The sequence below is a fragment of the Primulina eburnea genome, chromosome 9, assembly GCF_022965805.1.
Source record: "Primulina eburnea isolate SZY01 chromosome 9, ASM2296580v1, whole genome shotgun sequence".
Classification (NCBI taxonomy): Eukaryota; Viridiplantae; Streptophyta; class Magnoliopsida; order Lamiales; family Gesneriaceae; genus Primulina; species Primulina eburnea.
In genome coordinates, this window is record NC_133109.1 from 30,785,953 (window position 1) to 30,806,538 (window position 20,586).

Consider the following 20,586-nt stretch of genomic DNA (forward strand, 5'->3'; position numbering starts at 1 on the left):
TAGCGACGGTCGATGATAAACCGTGGCTAAAAAAGCGACGGTTTTCATTAAACCGTCGTTTTGTTTTGATGACGACGGTTTTCATAAAAACCGTCGCTATAGAGAAAATCCGTCGCTATAAAGCGACGGATTGGACAGAACTGTCGCTAATCCATCCGTTTTTTGTAGTGTGTATCACAAAATACGACCCGTGAGACCGTCTCATAATAACCGTCGTTGGACAACTGCCGATATTGGCGACTCGCACAAAAACTGTCGCTGCAATAGCGACGGTTGACGATAAACCGTGGCTAAAAAAGCGACGATTTTTTTAGAAACCGTCACAGAAAATTGAGACGTTTTATTTACATTGTCGCAATATTAGCGACAGTTTATTAAAAATTGTCGCCACAGTAGCGACGATCGATGATAAACTGTGGTTAAAAAAGCGACGGTTTTCATTAAACCGTCGTTTTTGATGAGCGACGGTTTTTATGAAAACCGTCGCTATATAGTGACGGTTATAGAAAATTCGTCGCTATTATAGCGACGGATTGGACAACACCGTCGCTAATCCATCCATTTTTTTGTAGTGTATGTATCACAAAATACGACCCGTGAGACCGTCTCACATAAGTTTTTGTCTTTTATGATATAACCTTACATCATTTATAAATCCTAAAATACCCATATGCTACAATTTTATCACTCTTAATTTATTTTTAATTTGACGTGTAATTTTTTTAAACAATAATGAAAATGGTAATTTCATTGTAATTATTAGAGTCAAAAATATTTTTCATGAGATAATTTTTTACAATTTGAATTTATTTTATAAATACTTATTTATATTAATAATAGTATGCAACTTAATAAAGTATGAATGTTTAGTATGAATTAGTGTATCATTTGTTCAATTTAATATAAAAATAGTGAATTTATAATAATAATTATAAGCCCAAAAAAAAGTATACATGATAAACTTTGTATTACGATGTATATTTTAAAACAAAATAAAACAAAATTTCTTAAAAGGTAAATGACCATGCTCCGAACAAATCAATCCAATTTCATGATTTAAAGCCCATGAATTTAAAAATAATAACAAGGCTATTTTATTTCCCTTATACGGCATCTTTAGAAGACTGGATGGCTGATGCGATAGAAGCGGAGGCGTTCGTCAAGACGCCACCGCCACTGTTTGATTCGGAGGCGGCCGAAGGGTGTAGCTGATGAACGATTTGAACCGGCCTCGTTTCCTTGTCTTGCCCCGTCGATGATCGGATGTCTACCGTATGCACCTTCTTCTCCACCGTGTTTTTTTTTTTATTATTACAACTCACGCGAGGAGGGGAGATCGAATCCGAGGAACCGGCGTCATCTCGGGGAATATTTTCGTCTAAAACTCCAATTGATGTACCAATCAGATAGTCGATAGATGCGCGTGTTCATTTGCAATCGATTTGGTCTTTAAAAAATGGACAGCCTTTTGGTTCTTTGTATATATATAATGTATAATATAATTTCACAAATTATTGGAGCCATAGGGCCCAAAATTACAAAGTGACAGGAACCCATGATTCATCACAAGAGACAAAGGGAGTTTTATCTTTGATTTTATTCCACCAAAAATGGGTTAGGTACATTTTAAACAATGACTTTTGGCTCTATCCAATAATAAACATGCAAAATGAAACTCTTCTCAGTGCTTGCCAACCCGAGGAGTTAGAGTTAGTCGACTGATATTTAAATTTAATTCAATCTCAAAAGTTATTTTAAAAAGAATTGTCCAATCTATATATGTAATTTTTAGATATTTTTATCCAACCGATATAAGACAAATAATACACTTCTCACGACCAGAAATGAACATCTGAAACGTATGGTTTATTAATCTAAAAAACAAAATAAAACTTACAAGATGATATTTCTCCAAGGAAGAAATAAATTTAACAAGAAATGCCTTTAAATGGGCCTAGGATGGTGTACCTATTGACCAGTTGAGCCCACCATAAGGCAATAACTCACCGCCCCATCAGTGGCTTGACATATTTTAGCCAAGCAATCATCACAAGCAAACAATTTCGGACAGTAACCCATCAATTTTTTTTGTGTAGATCTCTTGTGAGACGGTCTCAATTTTTATCTGTGATACAGGGTCAATCTGCCGATATTCATAATAAAAAGTAATACTCTTAACATAATGACCCAAATAAGAGACATGTCTCAAAAAATACGACCCGTAAGATCGTTTCACACAAGTTCTTATCATATATATTCAGGGAATAACCACAAATTTTTTATTGAATGATTTGTCTATCCACTTAGATTGTTTCTACTTATAAGCATAGGAATATAGAAAATTTAGAAAGTTTATTATATATACATTCGGGCTAATTGGTATAAAAGGCCAACTACTCAATGTGACTTTAACATTGTGCTATACATAAATGGCAACCTTTTTTCCAGATAAATATTTCATATGTTCCTCTATAGAACGTGGCTCACTTTGTTTCTTTTTCCTCGTTTGCTGCCAAATTTTGTGGGGAAAGCAAATCGAACTTGTGTCGCCCCCTTTCACAAGTGTTTTTTGTGTGTACATTGTTTGTATCCTAAAATCACTTCCCGAGTGAGTGAGTGAATGTTAAACCCGAGTATTTTGTGGAAAATTCGAGAGTGGTACAAAACTACAAGAAGAATAGGATAATTCACTTAATAAATTGTACCACATACGTCACACTGCAAAATTGCAAGAAAGAAGATATTAGGAGAACTCAAATTGTACAAAAAAAACTCTTGTGAGACGGTTTCACGGATCAATTTTGTGGGTCGAATCTCTTATTTGGATCATCCATAAAAAAAATATTAAATTTTATGCTAAGGGTATTAATTTTTATTGTGAATATCAGTAGGATTGACTCGTTTCACAGATAAAGATTCGTGAAACCGTCTCACAAGAGACCTACTTCAAATTTTAACATTCATTCCTTGTCCTTAATGAAATATAACTAAATTAATGAGATATTTTTTTAAAAAAAAATATAACATCCAACCAACACAAACTACCATATCCCAAATATTAAAGCACATTCACTATCGTATCAGTTTTGGATTAGCTCGGACATTGGAAGACATAATAAATTAAGGATTCCCATTACCGGACAATTTTATTATTGCTTCTACTTTTAATGGAGATAGTGCATTCAATCATCAACCGAAACTCCCTCTATTAAGTTTTCATGTTAATCATATTTTCATACAATAATGAAACATAGATATCATAAATTAGATAAAAATTAAATTCACTATACAAAAGTACTGAAGTGACCTCATAATACCGATTATTTATTTAAATTTTAGTTTCGACGATATGTTCCACGGTTCTAATATAACTTAAAATCGTTTGTGCATCATGAATTATTTGGTAAGATTTGTATCAAGAATGTCTACCTTCTACCTTCTTGGTTGCAACCAAAATAACAGGAAACTTGAAATATTTTATGGGAAAGAGAATTAGTTATGTTTCCTACCCATGGTGCAATTTGGATTATAATTGCTAAACTAAAGCCTTTATTATATTCTCTTGTGGAATTGGCAATAAAATTTATAAAGCCACACACCAAACTAACTTGCACCTCTCAATTATTGTCGAGGAAAAAAGAGAACAAAACTGGGAAAAAGTAAAAGGAAAAAGAAGCCAGCTTGCCCTTTAAACATGCCTTTAAAACTTTGACAAAGTTTACTTTATAATACAAAACTAAAAAGGAGTGATTTCCAATCAATAAATCATTTGAAGTCAGAAATAATCAATCAATAAATAGTTAGAAAAATTAAAAAAAAATTATTTTTTGCTTTGGTATCTGAGAGTGGTATTGAATTAATTAATTTAGTGATGGACCGCGTGAATTTTTTATGTTATTAATTAATATTAATAATAATAAATGGCTACAAATTATTATACTTTCCCTATAATTGGGCTCAAATAAAGTAGAAAAAGAAAGGATCCAAAAATAAGCCTTTCATTGTTTGGACAACAACCATTAATTAACTTACTTCGCCACAAGGTTCGTAGTTTGAGTAAATATTTTTTGAGACAGTCTCACGATCACGAATCTTTATTTGTGAAACGGGTTAAATCTACTGATATTCACAAAAAAAACTAATATTTTTTTCATAGATGACCCAAATAACCGATATTCACAATAAAAAGTAATATTTTTGCATGGTTGATCCAAATAAAATATCTGTCTCACAAAATACGACATGTGAGACCGTCTCACACGAGTTTTTGACTCGTAGTTTAAGTTCAATCTATTAAATTATTTATCTCGAAAATTTTATAATCAAAGTCTAAAATTAAAAATCGAATAAATACATATTTATGCAAATCCATTGATTACTCAAAAACAAATACCGATCATGCGTTCCGATCTCGTATCACGTGATATTATTGTATAAAATCGAATGTTTGTAGTTGTACAAATCAAATCTTTTAAATCATAAATTGACCCGTTCAATCGTCAGCGGTTTTTATCAATATGAATGTAATTAATGTTCTATATTTTGAGAGTAGGGCAATTTATTATTGTTTGAAATGAATGGTCAATAATGTATATCTGATGAGTTAGTTGGAGGGTGCCCATTGTATTGTACGACATGATGCATACGGCTTACGTTAGCGGGAATCAAGGAGCGCGCATGCAATTGGGTACGTTGTGCAGTTTTATTTGTACAGTGGAATCGGTTTCAAATCTGAAAGACCAGTGGTGCGTCTTTTTCAAGGATTGTTGCCTCTTTTCGTAGAAACAAACAAATCTGCATATTAATAGATTTGTACTACCAAACCTATTTTTTTTTTTTTTTATATCTAGCTGTCACACATAACCTCCACCTTCTCTTTTCTGTCTCATTTATTAATAATTTTTTTCAATATCTGAGTTAATAATTTATTGATTTGTATAAGAAAAAATTAGGAATAATGATAATTTTTATTTTGAATTTTTTTTTACAATTTAAATCAGCTATATAGTGAAAATAGGGTTATAGTTTATGAAATGCAAAATCGTCAGTTGAATCTGAAAATAGATATAATATTTTATTACAGCACACACGGAGAATTCGAATTCGAGGAGCCGACTAATCTGACAGAAGGTGAGACCACTGAACTACAAGCTCGATATCCTGAAAATAGATATTTTAAATGCACGAAATCCATTTCTTTCATTTCAAGACATATTTTGTTATTTCAACGAGTACGCAAATTGGTTTGTGTGCCAAAGTTTATAATTTTATAATAATAATATTATAATTGTTTTGACATTTTTCATTTGGAAGATATATTGGTAGTCTCAATTGACGTACGGAAATTAAAATATTGCTTTTGAATTAGATTTCGCTAAAATTTGATAAATTTCCTTTTAAAAAAACAAACTTTTTTTAATAAATATTTATTTTTAAAAATCTAAATTAAAATTAAAGAGTTTAAAATTTTCTGATTTTCAATAAGTTTTTTAGATTTTGTAAAATAAATCTAATTTTTTTCGTGAAAAAAAAAAAGTCGCTCAAGTATTATATATATCATGTCATCATAAAAAAATAATGATATAATTTTGTATTTAATACAATACACAGAGATATATTTTTCTTCATACAGAAATTGAAAGATGAATCAAGATGATAAACAAATATTTCATAAAAGGCAAAAACTTGTGTGAGACGGTCTCACGGATCTTATTTGTGAGACGGATCTCTTATTTGGGTCACCCATGAAAAAGTATCACTTTTTATGCTAAGAGTATTATTTTTTATTGTGAATATGGGTAGGGTTGACCCGTCTCACAGATTATGATCCGTGAGACGGTCTCACATGAGACTCACTCTTCATAAAATTGAAGAGAAAAACATTTTCTCAAAAAATTTAAATTTACTGTTAATTTATTTATTTATTTTTATTTGAAAAAAAAAAACGAAAAAGAGAAAAGAAAAGGAAGAGCCCCTAATTATTGTAAGCTTTATTTAAAAAGCAATGACAAGATTGTGGGGTCCAGTAATAACTAATAATGCTGACTTGTCGTAGCGAGAGCTGGAGGGTTTTGTCTGAGGTGGTGAAACGTGGATTCTCCATTCATCGTTAAATTTTGTCTTCCTTCAAACAAACAAACTGTCCAATTAACCGCCGCCTTCATTGACTCCCTTTATTCTTTTTTTATTCTGTTAATTTATTTAATTTTTATGGTCGAAAATCCCTTGCTTCCTACGCCTTATTTTTCACGTGCCGTAAATGTTTTGTCCAATAATTCAACACCAACATTAATAATTAGATGATAAAAAAATAAAGCAAAAAACATTCTTGTCATTTAAGCTAAATTATCTTTGATTTTCAATAAATTAAAATTATATATTTGTTTCAAGATTTTTTAAATTTACATATTTAGCTTATTTCTCATGGGAGTGTCGAAAGAATCGAGATATTGTGCTCATATATGATCTCTTAAATTGTTAAAGAGAAATTGCTTTTCCCCCTTTCCTAAAAAGATTTATATTATTCTTTAATCAAATATATGAATAATTACAAGCAATACTAGCCACAAATTTGGCTAGTCCCAAAAAAAGATTGATATAAAAGTTGATTATCAGGAAAAAAAAGGATGAATGCTCAAAGATTTAATAAGTGAAATAAAAATATAATTCTTATAAAGTTTTAATTACTTGAAAAGTGAGATTATCTTCAGTTCATGGAACCAATTATTTAATTTTTATGAGCTCTTAAAATTTAAGTTGAGTGATCGTATAACGAAATATCAAGCATATTTATATATTTCTTGAATCATGTTAGGTTAAGCGAACATGATTGAGAATAGTACGAGTATGAGTGACTTCTTTGAAAGTTCTCGTACGTCAAAGTGCAAACATTGCGCTCCTTGATTTGGTTGGATATATGGACTGTGAAAAAGCGATATCAAATCTTAACGGGCAATATTGTTTTTGCTGAGTACATGACCAGCGATATAGAAAAAATAAGACTGATCTCTAAGAGATATGAGACAACACCAACAAATAAACATGCATCTCCCGAGACTCTTGTGCCTAATAGCTCGACCCATTAGCACAAATATAGGTGGACTTTGTGCTGTCACAAGTATAAAGATTATAAAAGTTACGTCTTAACTAACGTTTATAAATTTTGATTTAGTGCTAAGCATTTTATCCTCATAAATGATATATTTATTATCATTTAAAGAGTGGGAACACCAAATTCTAAAAGTCGGATTGTTTCAGACAATAAAATCAAAGCCAAACAATGTAGTGTGAAACTTCTAGTATTCTAAATTTTATAGTTAAACTAATAACTGTCGTGGGGATAATTCGACTTAATTTCCCAACATATATTGAAATTAATTGATCCATGTTTTTAAAATTTTCAAGATCCTTTTCAAACTAATTAGAACGTCCGATTTATGGCTAGGAATATTAGTTTCCGATAAATACACCTGTATTTTTATATTAAAAAAATTAAAATAAGATTTTAAGGGTGAAATATATATGTGTTTGATTTTCAAGATACTAAATGTTAAAGTGTCAAAATGTCATATTTTCTAACACGAAAACTTCTATTACACCATCCTACGGTTCAATTTTACGAGATAGATATATGACCCGACACGACTCATTAAAATATTGATTTTTTATACAAAAAGTATTATTTTTCATTACAAAGATGAATCAAATTGATATATCTCACTTATACAAATCCGTAAAACCATAAAGCTGTGCTGAATAATCAATGCGATAATATTTGATTAAATTTTTATTGCATCATAGTAAGATTTAAAATATTTTAATTAAGGGAAACACAAATATTCTGTAAATTCTGAATCTAGAGCCTGCAATGAGTTAGGGGACATGGGTTATTCGTAGGGATGTAAATGAACCAAATCGTTTGTGAGCTATTCGAAACTCAATTCGATAAAAGCTCGTTTGAGCTCGTTTGATGAGGCTCGTTAAGATAAACAAATCAAACTCAAGCTTTACAGTATCCGGCTTGTCAGCTCGTGAACATGTTTGTTGGTAAGTTCATGAATAATCTTTTAGATAAAAAAAATAATAGTTTTGATATTTGATTTATTGATTTTGCATATTATTTATGAAATATATAGAAAATTCTATTAAATTTAATTATTATAATAGTTTTACAAATTTTAATAAGAATAATATATTTTTTAGAATATATAATTTATTTTTTAATTAATTTAATGAAAATTTAAATGTATAACTCATATTTATTAAATTTGTTTAGGCTCGATAAAAGCTTGAATAAGCTCGTGAGCCATGCATATATTCGTTAAATAAAGCTCGAGTTCGGATCGATTTTAAACGAACGAATCTCAAACATTCAAGAATTCGACTCGACTCGACTCGACTCGATTCGATTCGATTAAATCCTTTATTCGTATTTATCGAATAGAAAGATATTGTTCCGATGTTATTATATATAACATACATTTTTATTACACTATAATTTATATTAAATTCTAAACTCTCCAATTTTAGGACACGCCTTTTGATAAGATTGGACATGCAGACACACGTTTTTTAAATTCGAATTAGAGTTAACTTCTAGCTAGGTGCGAAACAGCCTTAATTAGTGCTAATATTTAATTTGTTAATCTAAAAGATTCATCCACTCTTAAATTTTACTTATTCAATAAGAAAAATAGAGCTGTCACTCCAGGAACGGAGCCAGAAAAACAAGTTGAAGGATAAAAAATATATATTAAAAATTTTAAAGGCGAGAAAATTTTTTAGATATAGAAATAAAAAATATATAATTATTTATATGAGACGGGTGAACTCTACCGATATTTTTAGAATTTTTATTTAATTAGTTAATAAGAGTAAAATCTATTAAAAATAATTACAAGTGTATGTGCTGGTGAAAAATTATATATGATCATGTGAAAGTAAAACTAGGAATTTTAAAGCATATAACAATTTAAATACGATGTTTTGATTTCGATCTTTGTAAGAACTAAGAACAAATGTTGTTTTCTAAATTTTAACAATTTTTTTTCTAATAATTATACCAACTTGCAGGTTTTGATAATCAGACATACAACTAACCAAGATCGATCACTTGTTATTATTTTTAATAAACTTATAAAACGGTTGTAATTACTAATTATACAACTTCCACTTCTTTTCGTTCTTAATAATTGTCGCTACAGACAATAATAATTATAAAATAAGAAAATATAGCCTCCCCTGGATAGCTATAATTCGAAGCAACTTCCTCGACCCTTCACTATCACGTGAGAAGTTAGTCAATATTCAAACACTAATGGTATTTACAAATTGTACATACGTAGATGTATATTGTGAAACGATCTTATGAATTTTTATTTATAAGATGGTTCGATTCGGTTCATAAATATAATTTAATTAATTTTTCATGAATCGTATCAAATTAGAGAACGATATAACAAAATTAACTTATGAGATGATCGTTATTTAATATAACATTTGATCAAAAATAAATATTTAATTCGTGGGCCGTTATGTCTAATTTGAGTTCACACGTTGTTTCCTTTAAAATAAACAAATCAATATATATAGTTAAAATTACATTTATTGTATTTGTATCTTACTAAAGATTTGTTAGATGTTACATACGTGGGTGGTGTATTTATCCGCTCAATACATTATATGTGTGTGTTGAATGATGAATTACGGTCACTCATGTATACATCATAGTTGAATGAGTGATAGTGATTTATCTATTCAATACAAATATCATATATTGAGTGGATAAAGACATTACTCGTGTAAATAACATGAACAAAACTTTTATTAAGCTATTGAGAAAAAATAATTTGATAAAAAAATTTGCATGCATAATCCTTTCGAACTTGTTAAAGTGTTCGATGAATTTTATCTTGTTTTAATTTACAATATGAAAAGGCAAAAACTTGTGTGAGACGGTCTCACGGATCGTATTTGTAAGACGGAACTCTTATTTGGATCATCCATGAAAAAGTATTACTTTTTATGCTAAGAGTATTACTTTTTATTGTGAATATAGGTAGGGTTGACTCGTCTTACAGATTATGACCCGTGAGACGATCTCACATAATACACACTCATATGAAAATAGACCATATCATCAACACAGACATGAATACGAGCCTGATTGGTCCGTTAGTTGCTACCAGGTTTGAAGCACGTGAAATATAACAGGACTTAACGGGTTCGGTGTGAATGGTTCAAACTTCAACCGTTCGGGGGGAAGTTTGGTTACATATTCCTAGTTGAAATGTGTGCCCCTTTGCAACGGTTTAATCCAAAGTGCAACAGAAACTGCAATTAATTTTAAAAAAAATTGGTAAAGATGTTTTCTTTTGTTCCATTTTATTAATTATTAATATAATAATATAAATTATTAAATAATATGATATCATCTATTTTGGTGATATCTCGTTTATAGATATTAAAATTCCATTAAAGTTGAGATTTTTTTGTCAGCGTCTCAAGTTTAACACAATAGTCTATAAACTGTGTCGGTTGGATAACTAAATTGTGCTAGAAAAGTTCTGTGCGACGAGATCAACCCAAAAAATGCTAGTTGTAGAATCAAACTCGTGATCATTTTTGATGCAGTACAAAATTCAGGTGATCAGTCTATCCGGGTGGACACGCTGTTACGAGAGAATAACCCGCACTCCAGTGTCCGCAGCAGAAAATACTAGGGTCGCCACCTGTGTCACGAAACGAGATTAGAGGTATCGCGAGATACCCAACAAAAATCCTCCACTCTCGAATTAGCAAACACCCCCAAAATATGTACTCTCAAAAGTTAGATACTTATGGAGCATATGATGAGATAATGTCCTCCCAAAATGGTGAGATAGCTCATATTTATAAGCTCTTTTGATGTACCATGGGCTTTCTATTGGGCCTAATCCTCAATCAATGGCCCAATCCAATCTTTACAACACTAATCACTTAACTTATAAAAATAAACCAACTTATAGATTAATACCTATCATAAGCCCCCCACTCTGGAACACCTACATTCTAGTGAAGGTGATCGAGAGTAATAATTTACTAGAAGAAACTCTTCCCTCCACGCCCCTAAAAAATACAACAACTTAACAATACACTTACTTAATTTACTATTTTAACCCTGCAACTAGGTCAAATCCCTTTTCTCTATAAAAGGGGCCCCACACGCCTCACACCTCTCCAGCTAATCCGCCGCCATGTCAGGTATGCTCTCAGCTCTGTTTGCTTTTGGGTGATGAGTCCTTTGGGGCAGCTTGCCTTTTTCGGTGACTTTCTGTCCCCTGCAAGGTGATGGCATGACACTCTCTCGCCAATCGACTATCACCGGTGGCCTCCCCTATTCCTTCGGGTGTGGGGAACTTAAGTTTCATGTGATACGTAGAGCCTATCGCCTGAAACAAATTTAAGCTAGGACGCCCCAAAATAATGTTGTATGCTGACAGAGACTTCACGACGAGAAACTTCACCATCTTAGTGGTCCTTAGTGGGTAAGATCCCAAGGAAAGGGGAAGCACAACCTCTCCTAACGCCTCAACTACCTCCCCCGCAAATCCAACCAGAGGGGTGTTTACTGGGGCTATTTGGGCATTGTCGATTCCTAGTCTTACAAAAGCGCTATAAAAAATGATATCTGCAGAACTTCCTGAATCCACTAGTATCTTTCTCATCCAGAAATTGGAGATGGTGGCGGAGATGACTAGGGCGTCATTGTGTTCCCCACGAGGGAACTCCAGGTCACTTTCACTGAACACCATACCTTTCTTCGACTGGACTATCTCGAGTACGGTGTGTGATTTGGTACTAGTTGTGGATGGAAGTTCCTGCAGTGCTGCGCGAATCAAAGTTTTTCTCGCCCTATTCGAATCGCCACACGCCGGGCCTCCAGAAATTACTGCGATGATTCCTCCAGTAGGGAGGTTCTCCTCTATACTTTCGGGCCGTTTCCCTTGGTCATTGTTTCCTCTCAGAGGGCTGGACTTGCGCTGGAATTCCGGGCGCTTACTGCCCTGCTGATTTCGTGACTTATCCACGAAACCGCCCAGGTATCCTCGCTTGATGAGTTTCTCTATTTCTGCTCGCAGGACAAAACAATCTTCTGTGGTATGACCTTTGTCCTTGTGGAAACGACAATACTTGTCAGATTGTTGTCTTTTCGAGTTCTCTTTCATAGGGCGAGGGGGCTGCAAAAGACCTTGCTTTTCGGCTACCACTAGTATGTCTGTCAAGCGTGAGTTCAGCGGGATGTGCTGGAGATGAGGACTCTGAGTTACCTGCCTTTCTTCCTTCTTGACCCCGAATTTCTCATTTTCTCTCTTTCTTTTTACAAGATAACGAGGTTCTACTGCTTCTTCGATGCGTATGTACTTTTCTGCTCTTTCAAGTAATTCTTCCAAAGTGTTAGGGGGTTTTCCCGCTATTGACTCTTTGAATCTCCGGTGACGAAGGTTTTGCTGCATGATTCCTGCCAGTAAATCGTGATTGACGTACGGGACCTCATGAACGGCCTGAGTGAATCGCTGTACGAACTCTCTCAGGCTCTCTCCCTCTCTCTGGACTATGGTGAACAAATAAGACGCTGTCTTGGGATACTTCCTATTAATGGAGAATTGTTGAAGAAAACGTCTGGTGAGTTCATCCAGGCTGCCTACTGTCCCTGGGGGTAGCTTGTTGAACCAAGTAAGGGCCTGTCCTGATAGGGTAGTTCGAAAGATTTTACAGTAAGCAGCGTCGCTGATGTCATAAAGGTCTGCTTTTGCATAAAATTTGTCGAGGTGATCTTGCGGATCCCCTTCTCCTTTATACTCAGGTAGGTTTGATATCTTTAATCCAACCGACAGCATTTCCGCTAGTACAGCTGTGGTGAAAGGGCTTCGTCGTGCAGGTGAAAATGCCATTGCAACCTCTTCTCCTCTCTTGGCGCGGAGTTTCTGACAGGATGGAGGTGCCTGGCTATGAGCTTCGTCATCTTGGAGTGCAGTCCCCTTCTTTAGGTTTGTCGGTGGCACGTTGTTGGTCCCGACTACCTCTCTCTCTGGTAAGACTCTCTCTGAACGATGCGAATGGGCTCCTTCGCCGTGTGCTCCCCTGTTCTCGCTGTGCTGTTGCCGAGCTGCGAGGTACCGCTCCACGGCTTCGGCTGCAGCCCTAGAAGCTGCTTCCTCCATCAATGCCTTCAGAACCTCGGACGTGATCAGGAACTCCTCCTGCTGCGGTCGAGCTGGAGGAGGGCGTCCATGCTCTTCTTGGGCATCATGGGTCGTACGCGATCGTGTTTGCATTCTCAGTGATCAGGTGGCAGGTTCCCACAGACGGCGCCAAACTGATGCAGTACAAAATTCAGGTGATCAGTCTATCCGGGTGGACACGCTGTTATGAGAGAATAACCCGCACTCCAGTGTCCGCAGCAGAAAATACTAGGGTCGCCACCTGTGTCACGAAACGAGATTAGAGGTATCGCGAGATACCCAACAAAAATCCTCCACTCTCGAATTAGCAAACACCCCCAAAATATGTACTCTCAAAAGTTAGATACTTATGGAGCATATGATGAGATAATGTCCTCCCAAAATGGTGAGATAGCTCATATTTATAGGCTCTTTTGATGTACCATGGGCTTTCTATTGGGCCTAATCCTCAATCAATGGCCCAATCCAATCTTTACAACACTAATCACTTAACTTATAAAAATAAACCAACTTATAGATTAATACCTATCAATTTTGATAACGAGATCACCTACTCCAGTAACTCCGACATCCCGCCATAATGATTGGAAAAGTTTTTTTTTTTTTTTTAAATATAACAGGTATATGATTTCATTCAAATTTCTGCAAATTAGTAATAATCTTTTCCCTAAGATTGGATTTGTGGTTTTCACCGGGAAACATTGTGACTTAAAATCGTATTATTAATTACTATATCCACTAAAAGAAAATATATTCAATAGGACCAATATTTTAGGTCAAAATATTTAATTGTTTGATTATTTAAAATTCAAATATAGGAATTATCAATTTCGACGAGATAAAGAAAAGACAAGAAAAGTATAGCAACACAAAAAAAATACGCACATAATCCTAATAAAATTGAACCTGGTTTTATGTTTTGGAGAGGAAGAAAATGAAAGCACGCATCGCTTTAGCGGAGTGGACAACCAAGACTCGTCATTTTCACTTCGGAATGTAATTTCAAATGCCACATTCATGTGAAAGTTACATCCATAGTCTAAGATCCACTACTTCATTAGATTTCCAAAAGAAAGTTATCGATGCATCATAAAGAGCCATGCTAGCCTCTATTGTATCATATTTCTAACTAAACAATTAGCTTCTTTATTGATGTGATCGGGTGAAAATGGGTGTGAGATGCATGAGTAATTTCACCGGGTCGAGTTTGTGAAAATGATACGAAATAAGAGCCTAGTGACATGTGTCCAAACCAGATGTTTCTTCTTCCCAGAAAAATCAGTATTGATCTGTAAACACGAAGATAACCACGTGAATGAGCACCAGAGAGATGTCCGACGTGACCATTTTGGTGCTAAAGTCAGCAGGTGGGTGAGAAAAAAAGCTATGTAGCAAAGAGAAAAATGCTTTAGTAATGGTTTGGGCAAGATATATACATGAATGAATGTTTTAAATTTGATCAAACCTGATATTTATAGTAAGAAAGTCAATGCTTACCTTGTTTTTAGTGTCCACTTACTAATTATGGCAAGATGGTTGCTCATACCTTACTTTCCGATAACTTTTCTGACACGCCAAATCCATGTGATTCTGACAGTAATGATTACCAAAATAAGGAATCACATACTTGCGCACTCGAGTGCGGTGCTACTATCGAGTTAACCTGGGTAGATTGCCATTATCTGAGAACTTGTCTGAAATCCCGGGCTTCTCGTAGCTCGAGGTATATGCACAGTTGCTAATAGCCCTAGGAGATGATGTCTCTGGCATATTTTGCATGTTATCTGTCAGATTGGCTCAAAACTTCTCATAACATGATCAATGACCCGAGATCAACTGGTACCGATGACCCGGGCCTCTCCGGGGGTATCATCACTCAATCTTTAAATAGTCGAGCTAGAGTCATACTCGTTGTCCCGATTAGTCATGCTTAGACTCCACCAAAAAAAATAATTAATTCTTGCTATAAAAACGTCGGGGCCTCATGTCTCCCGGACTTAAGATAAGGTGCCATGGCTTCATGCCTCCCGGGATTAAAAATTTACTGGGGCCTCATGCCATGGACATGCCTGATATATGCCCTTAGAGTTTCTTCAGGGATCTGCTTTACCTCAAACAGGCTAAAAATTGTTTTCTTGTATTTCTTTCTGATGCTAAAATGGTGTGAGAATAATTTCTAAAAATCTTTGAAAGACTGAATACTCCGAGAGGACAGTCCTTCAAACCATATTTGTGCCAAGTCAACCAGAGTAGTCAAGAATACTTTACAGTTGATCCCGTCTTCATAACAGTGTAATATAGCCATATTTTCAATCCGGGAGAGGTGTTCTTCCAGGTCAGAACTCCCATCGTATTTTTTTTATCTTTGTAGATTTAAAATGCCCTCGTAGAGGCTCGCTAATGATGACATCAGAAAAAGGACATCCATTCGCCATCACCCGAGTACTGTCCCAATCACCAACTTGCCCCTTCAAAACCTTCACTTTCCTACTTAACTCTTCCAGTTCTTCCGCTACAGTAGGGGATTTAGAACCAGCACTTGACTTCTTTTCCTCCACCCCTCCATCCTCTCCTCTGCCCTCTTTCTCCCTCTCCTGCTCACGCTCTGGCTGCGTAGAATGATGGGAAGGAGCCCTCTTTGCCATGGATTTCTCGACGACATCGGATACAATATGGGCCAATTCTTCGAGTGATAAGGTAATTGTGGACTGAGGGCCAGTGAGTGGCGGGCCAACTTGACCAGAGAGAGGTGGGTCACCTCCAGGAACTTGAGATCTTTCTTGGTTTGTTCTTCTGGTAGGAGCCATATCCACGTCTTGAACCCAAACTCCCAAAGACGACACCAATGATGTGACCGGGTGAAACTGGGTGTGAGATGCGTGGGCAAAATCACCGGATCGGATTGTGAAAATTATAAGGAATAAGAGCCTAGTGAGATGTGTCCAAACCAGAGGTTTCTTCTTCCCCAAAAAACAATATTGACATGTAAGCACGAAGATAACCACGTGAATGGGCACCGGAGGGATGTCCGGAGTGAGTACTTCGGTGCTAAAGTCAGCAGTTTGGTGAGAAAAAGCTATGTAGCAAAGAGAAAATTGCTGTAGGAATTGTGTGGGCAAGATATATATGTGAATGAATGTTTTAAATTTGATCAAACCTGATATTTATAGCAAGAAAGTCAATGATGACCTTGTTTTTAGTGACCACTTACAAATTATGGCAAGATGGTTGTCCATGCCTTACTTTCTGATAACTTTTCTGACACGCCAAATCCCTATGATTTTGACAGTAATGATTACCAAAATAAGGTATCACATACTTGCGCACTCGAGTGTGGTGCTACTTTCGAGATAACTCGGGTAGAAAGCCATTATCTAAGAACTTGTCTGGAAGCCCGGGCTTCTGGTAGCTCGAGGTATATGTACGGCTACTAATAGCCTGAGAAGATGATGTCTCGGGCATATATTTGCCCGGTTATCTTTCAGATTGATCCAAAACTTCTCATAACCTGATCCATGACCCGAGATCATCTGATACCTATGACCTGAGTCTCACCGGGTATCACGACTTATTATGATCATCATCATCATCCATGAGAAAAAAATTTAAATTTCCAAATTCAAATAAAATTCATGTTATCCAATTTGAAACATGTCATATGTTAAATTAGAAAATCATGATTCCAAATACTTCAATCAATTTTTTAATAAATTTGAAACTGTAAGAAAAAAATACTAATCACGATCAAATTTCCCTTGAAATAATAAATCAATCCCTCGAAACAATAACATCAAATGTTCAATTCTACTTAAAATCAACATTAAGAATCATGATTTTTAAGCTCAATTTAACAGACAAAATTCTGAGACGCGAAATCATCACGTAAAAAGAACATTAAAAAGACCGATGAAAATTGACGTGACTGAATCCAATTATAACAAAATTCTAATAAAAGATGCTACACTTGAGGCATGAAGACAGGTTACTTTTAACATGGAACTTCACATATTATGTAAATCTTCTTTAATAATTAAATATCCCTCAGTACTTTTTGCAGGATAAATACAGCTAACAAATAGGGAGCAATAATTATTTAGTATAAAACAAGTAACTTAAATTGGATAAAAAAATCTAAAAAATCAGAGAATCTTAATAATGCCCCATCCATTAATTTTGTTTTATTTGGCGACTTTCCCACTTAACCAAGACTGAGATTAGGTCGTAGGGTACTACGTACGAGTAACGGAAATAGATACGATCTTTGAATGATATTTTATGAGGAAAATAATTTCATTCTATTTATTATATTTTAAAATAACTTTGAGATGTGAATTTATACAAGACAAAATTTATGTGAAACGGTTTTAGCATGTCGTTTTTTATGAGACAGGGTCTCTTATTTGAGTCATCTACGAAAAAATATTACTTTTTATGCTAAAAGTATTACTTTTTTATTGTGAATATCGGTAGGGTTGACCCGTCTCATAGATTAAGATCCATGAGACGGTCTCACATGAAACTCACTCTTTATATAATTAATTAGAATAATATTTTAGTAACACTATTAATAGAATAATTGTCATTATAAGTATTTTTATAATTTTAATGATCCATTTTATTCTTTTTCCACGTGTCAAACGAATTCTCGAACCCAATAGTTTGTGTCATTTTTCTCATTCAAAATCATCCGATGACAAAAAAATCTACCAAATATATAATTTTGTAAAACTTTATTGATTTTATTGTTATATTATAGGCAAAAACTTGTGTGAGACGGTATCACGGGTCGTATTTTATTAGACGTATCTCTTATTTGAGTCATCCATGATAAAATATTACTTTTTATACTAAGAATATTACTTTTTATTGTGAATACCTGGTAAGATTGACTCGTCTAACAGATAAAAATTCGTGAGACCTGTCTTATAAGATATCTACTCTATATATTATATGTACGCACATTGCATCCACGGTTGCTAGTTATAATAATAATAATAATAATAATAATAATAAAAATAATAATTGCATCGATATTCAAAATTTTAGTATCCAATTTGTGGATGTGAATCCAACTAAATATATTTAATTATTTAGAGGACAATAAAATAAATATGATTACTGACAATTTGTTCATGCATTGTGTGTGACCCTAGGTATGGCACCAGGTGCGTACAACCTAACCATAACCCAGTGGTTTAACAAACATTAAAACTCTGTAATAAAAATAATAATTGACGATTAATAATTTATTACTAAAATCGGATCCGCCCCGAAATGAATCGGGAGGCGTGCGCGTGGGCGTGGGACTTTGATTACCTGAATCCGTACAGGTAAGCTTTAACGTTAGAGGACGTTAAGGCGACCGGCTAAAACCGGTGAACCCGAATCGGCGTTAGGAAAAATAATGACCGTTTAAAAATATTACAGGCTGGACTGACCGTATTGAAGTAATGATTCGCCCTCCGATTCGGAGACAAATCTTGTCGTTTTGCGCCACGTCATCGTTCCGTGCGGCCGTTTATTTTCTATATTATATTATATAATGAAAAATAATTTTTTTTTTAAAGTTTAAAGAAAATTATAAAAATGTTGCTTTCGAAAGAAAAAGGAAATGCTGTCCAGGCTGGCTCCTTTTATCTTAAGCTCTAACGGTCAAAGCTGAGGGGCTATTTTATTAGCTTCTGGCTGTTTTAAAATTAGTCTGTCATTTAATATTTTAATTTATATTAACCATTGCTAATAAAATATCTTATCTTTTGATTTTGTGTGGCGTTAGTTAATGATTAGGATGATGGGATAATTCTAGTTGTATATTTATAACTACTAGAAAATAATAGTTTTTTCACTAAATTTGAAAAATAAAAATTCATAATTACTAATTTTTTAAAAGTTGCAAACAATGAATAAAAACAAAACATTGAAAATTTAGTATTAATATACGATATTTGAATATAATATTTCAAATTGGACATTAATATATAATTTTTGAATACGCTAACATATATAACGAATATTAGCATTAACGACACTTCTTTTCTCAAACGAAAATAGGTGTAAAAATTAAAAATATAGTGCTAATATATGATATTTGAATATGAAATATTTCATATTTGACTTTAATATATGATTTTTTAATACCAAATTATCTATAAAAAAATATTAATTTAATGACTCGTGTCTTTTTTTCGGATTAAAATCAGTACAAATTATAAAAAATTGTACTGATATATGATATTTGAGCACATAAACAATGTAACAATGGTTGTTGATATTGATATAAGTATTCCAATTATATACTCAAAAGCTTATCTTTTGTGTCAAATCTAAAATAATTAGTAATAAAAAATCATATATAGTTCATATTTTCAATGTGTGTACTCAATTTCATCCGAAAAGCATATGTGAGACCAGAGAGTGCAAAAATATTTGTGTGGCGGTGTTTGGAGAGAACAATTTTGGTCTAACAAAGACGGAACACAAATATAACTATGTTAATAGAGATTTAAAATCGAGTCTCCTAGGGTTGATCAACATATTCCAATAATGCAAAAACTTATGTAAGACGGTCTCACGGGTATTATTTGTGAGACGGATCTCTTATTTGGGTCACCCATAAAAGGGTATTACTTTTTATGCTAAGAATACTATTTTTTATTGTGAATATGAGTATTGTTGACCCGTCTCACAGATTATGATCCGTGAGAGGGTCTCACATGAGACTCACTCTTCCAATAATTTTCTATACCACGTCGCATCATATCGCTTTTTCTCATTTTTAAAAATAACCGCAGTTTGTTTAAAAAAATGAAACCGCCATCACCTCATCGTATTGTTTAGTTGTTTTGACTTAAAATTTATTAAGGATACTTTAACATTGAATATGTTATTTATTTCTAATTTGCAACTCTTCTTCAATATTTCCCCTTCTTTTTCTCTCAACATGAAATATAATCTTCCGAGTGGTTTTATAATCTTCGGTAAAAATGAAACTTCAAACATCCTATTGTATTTATTTTAATTTTGTTTTGATGCTTGAATGTTATTTTATCTAGTTTTATTTGGTATTATTTGTGGTTATATTATCTTTAAATACACTATTTATTATTGTTTTAAATAATTTGAATTTTTGCTTAATTTTTCCATTCTATTTTTCATTGGGAAAAAAAAACCGCAAACCGAACACAACCACTTAAAATCGCTCAAACCCGCAAAACCAATTTCATGAGTAAAACAACAATATAAAAGTATAATCGAATCACAAATGACTTTTTTTTTCTTTCAAGAATCGCAAAATTGCACGTGAATCGTGATCACCTCTAATGTCTCCCAATTTTTTTTTTTTTTTTTTGTAAAATATAACTTT

General features: G+C 33.7%; 1 protein-coding gene across 1 annotated transcript; it reads right to left on the bottom strand.

Annotated features, from left to right (window-relative positions):
- Window positions 1-11,249: 11,249 nt before the first annotated feature.
- On the bottom strand, window positions 11,250-13,316 carry LOC140840888 (uncharacterized). The gene has a single exon (XM_073208042.1). It carries the CDS (start codon window positions 13,314-13,316, stop codon window positions 11,250-11,252), a length of 2,067 nt encoding a protein of 688 aa, XP_073064143.1.
- Window positions 13,317-20,586: the final 7,270 nt, after the last annotated feature.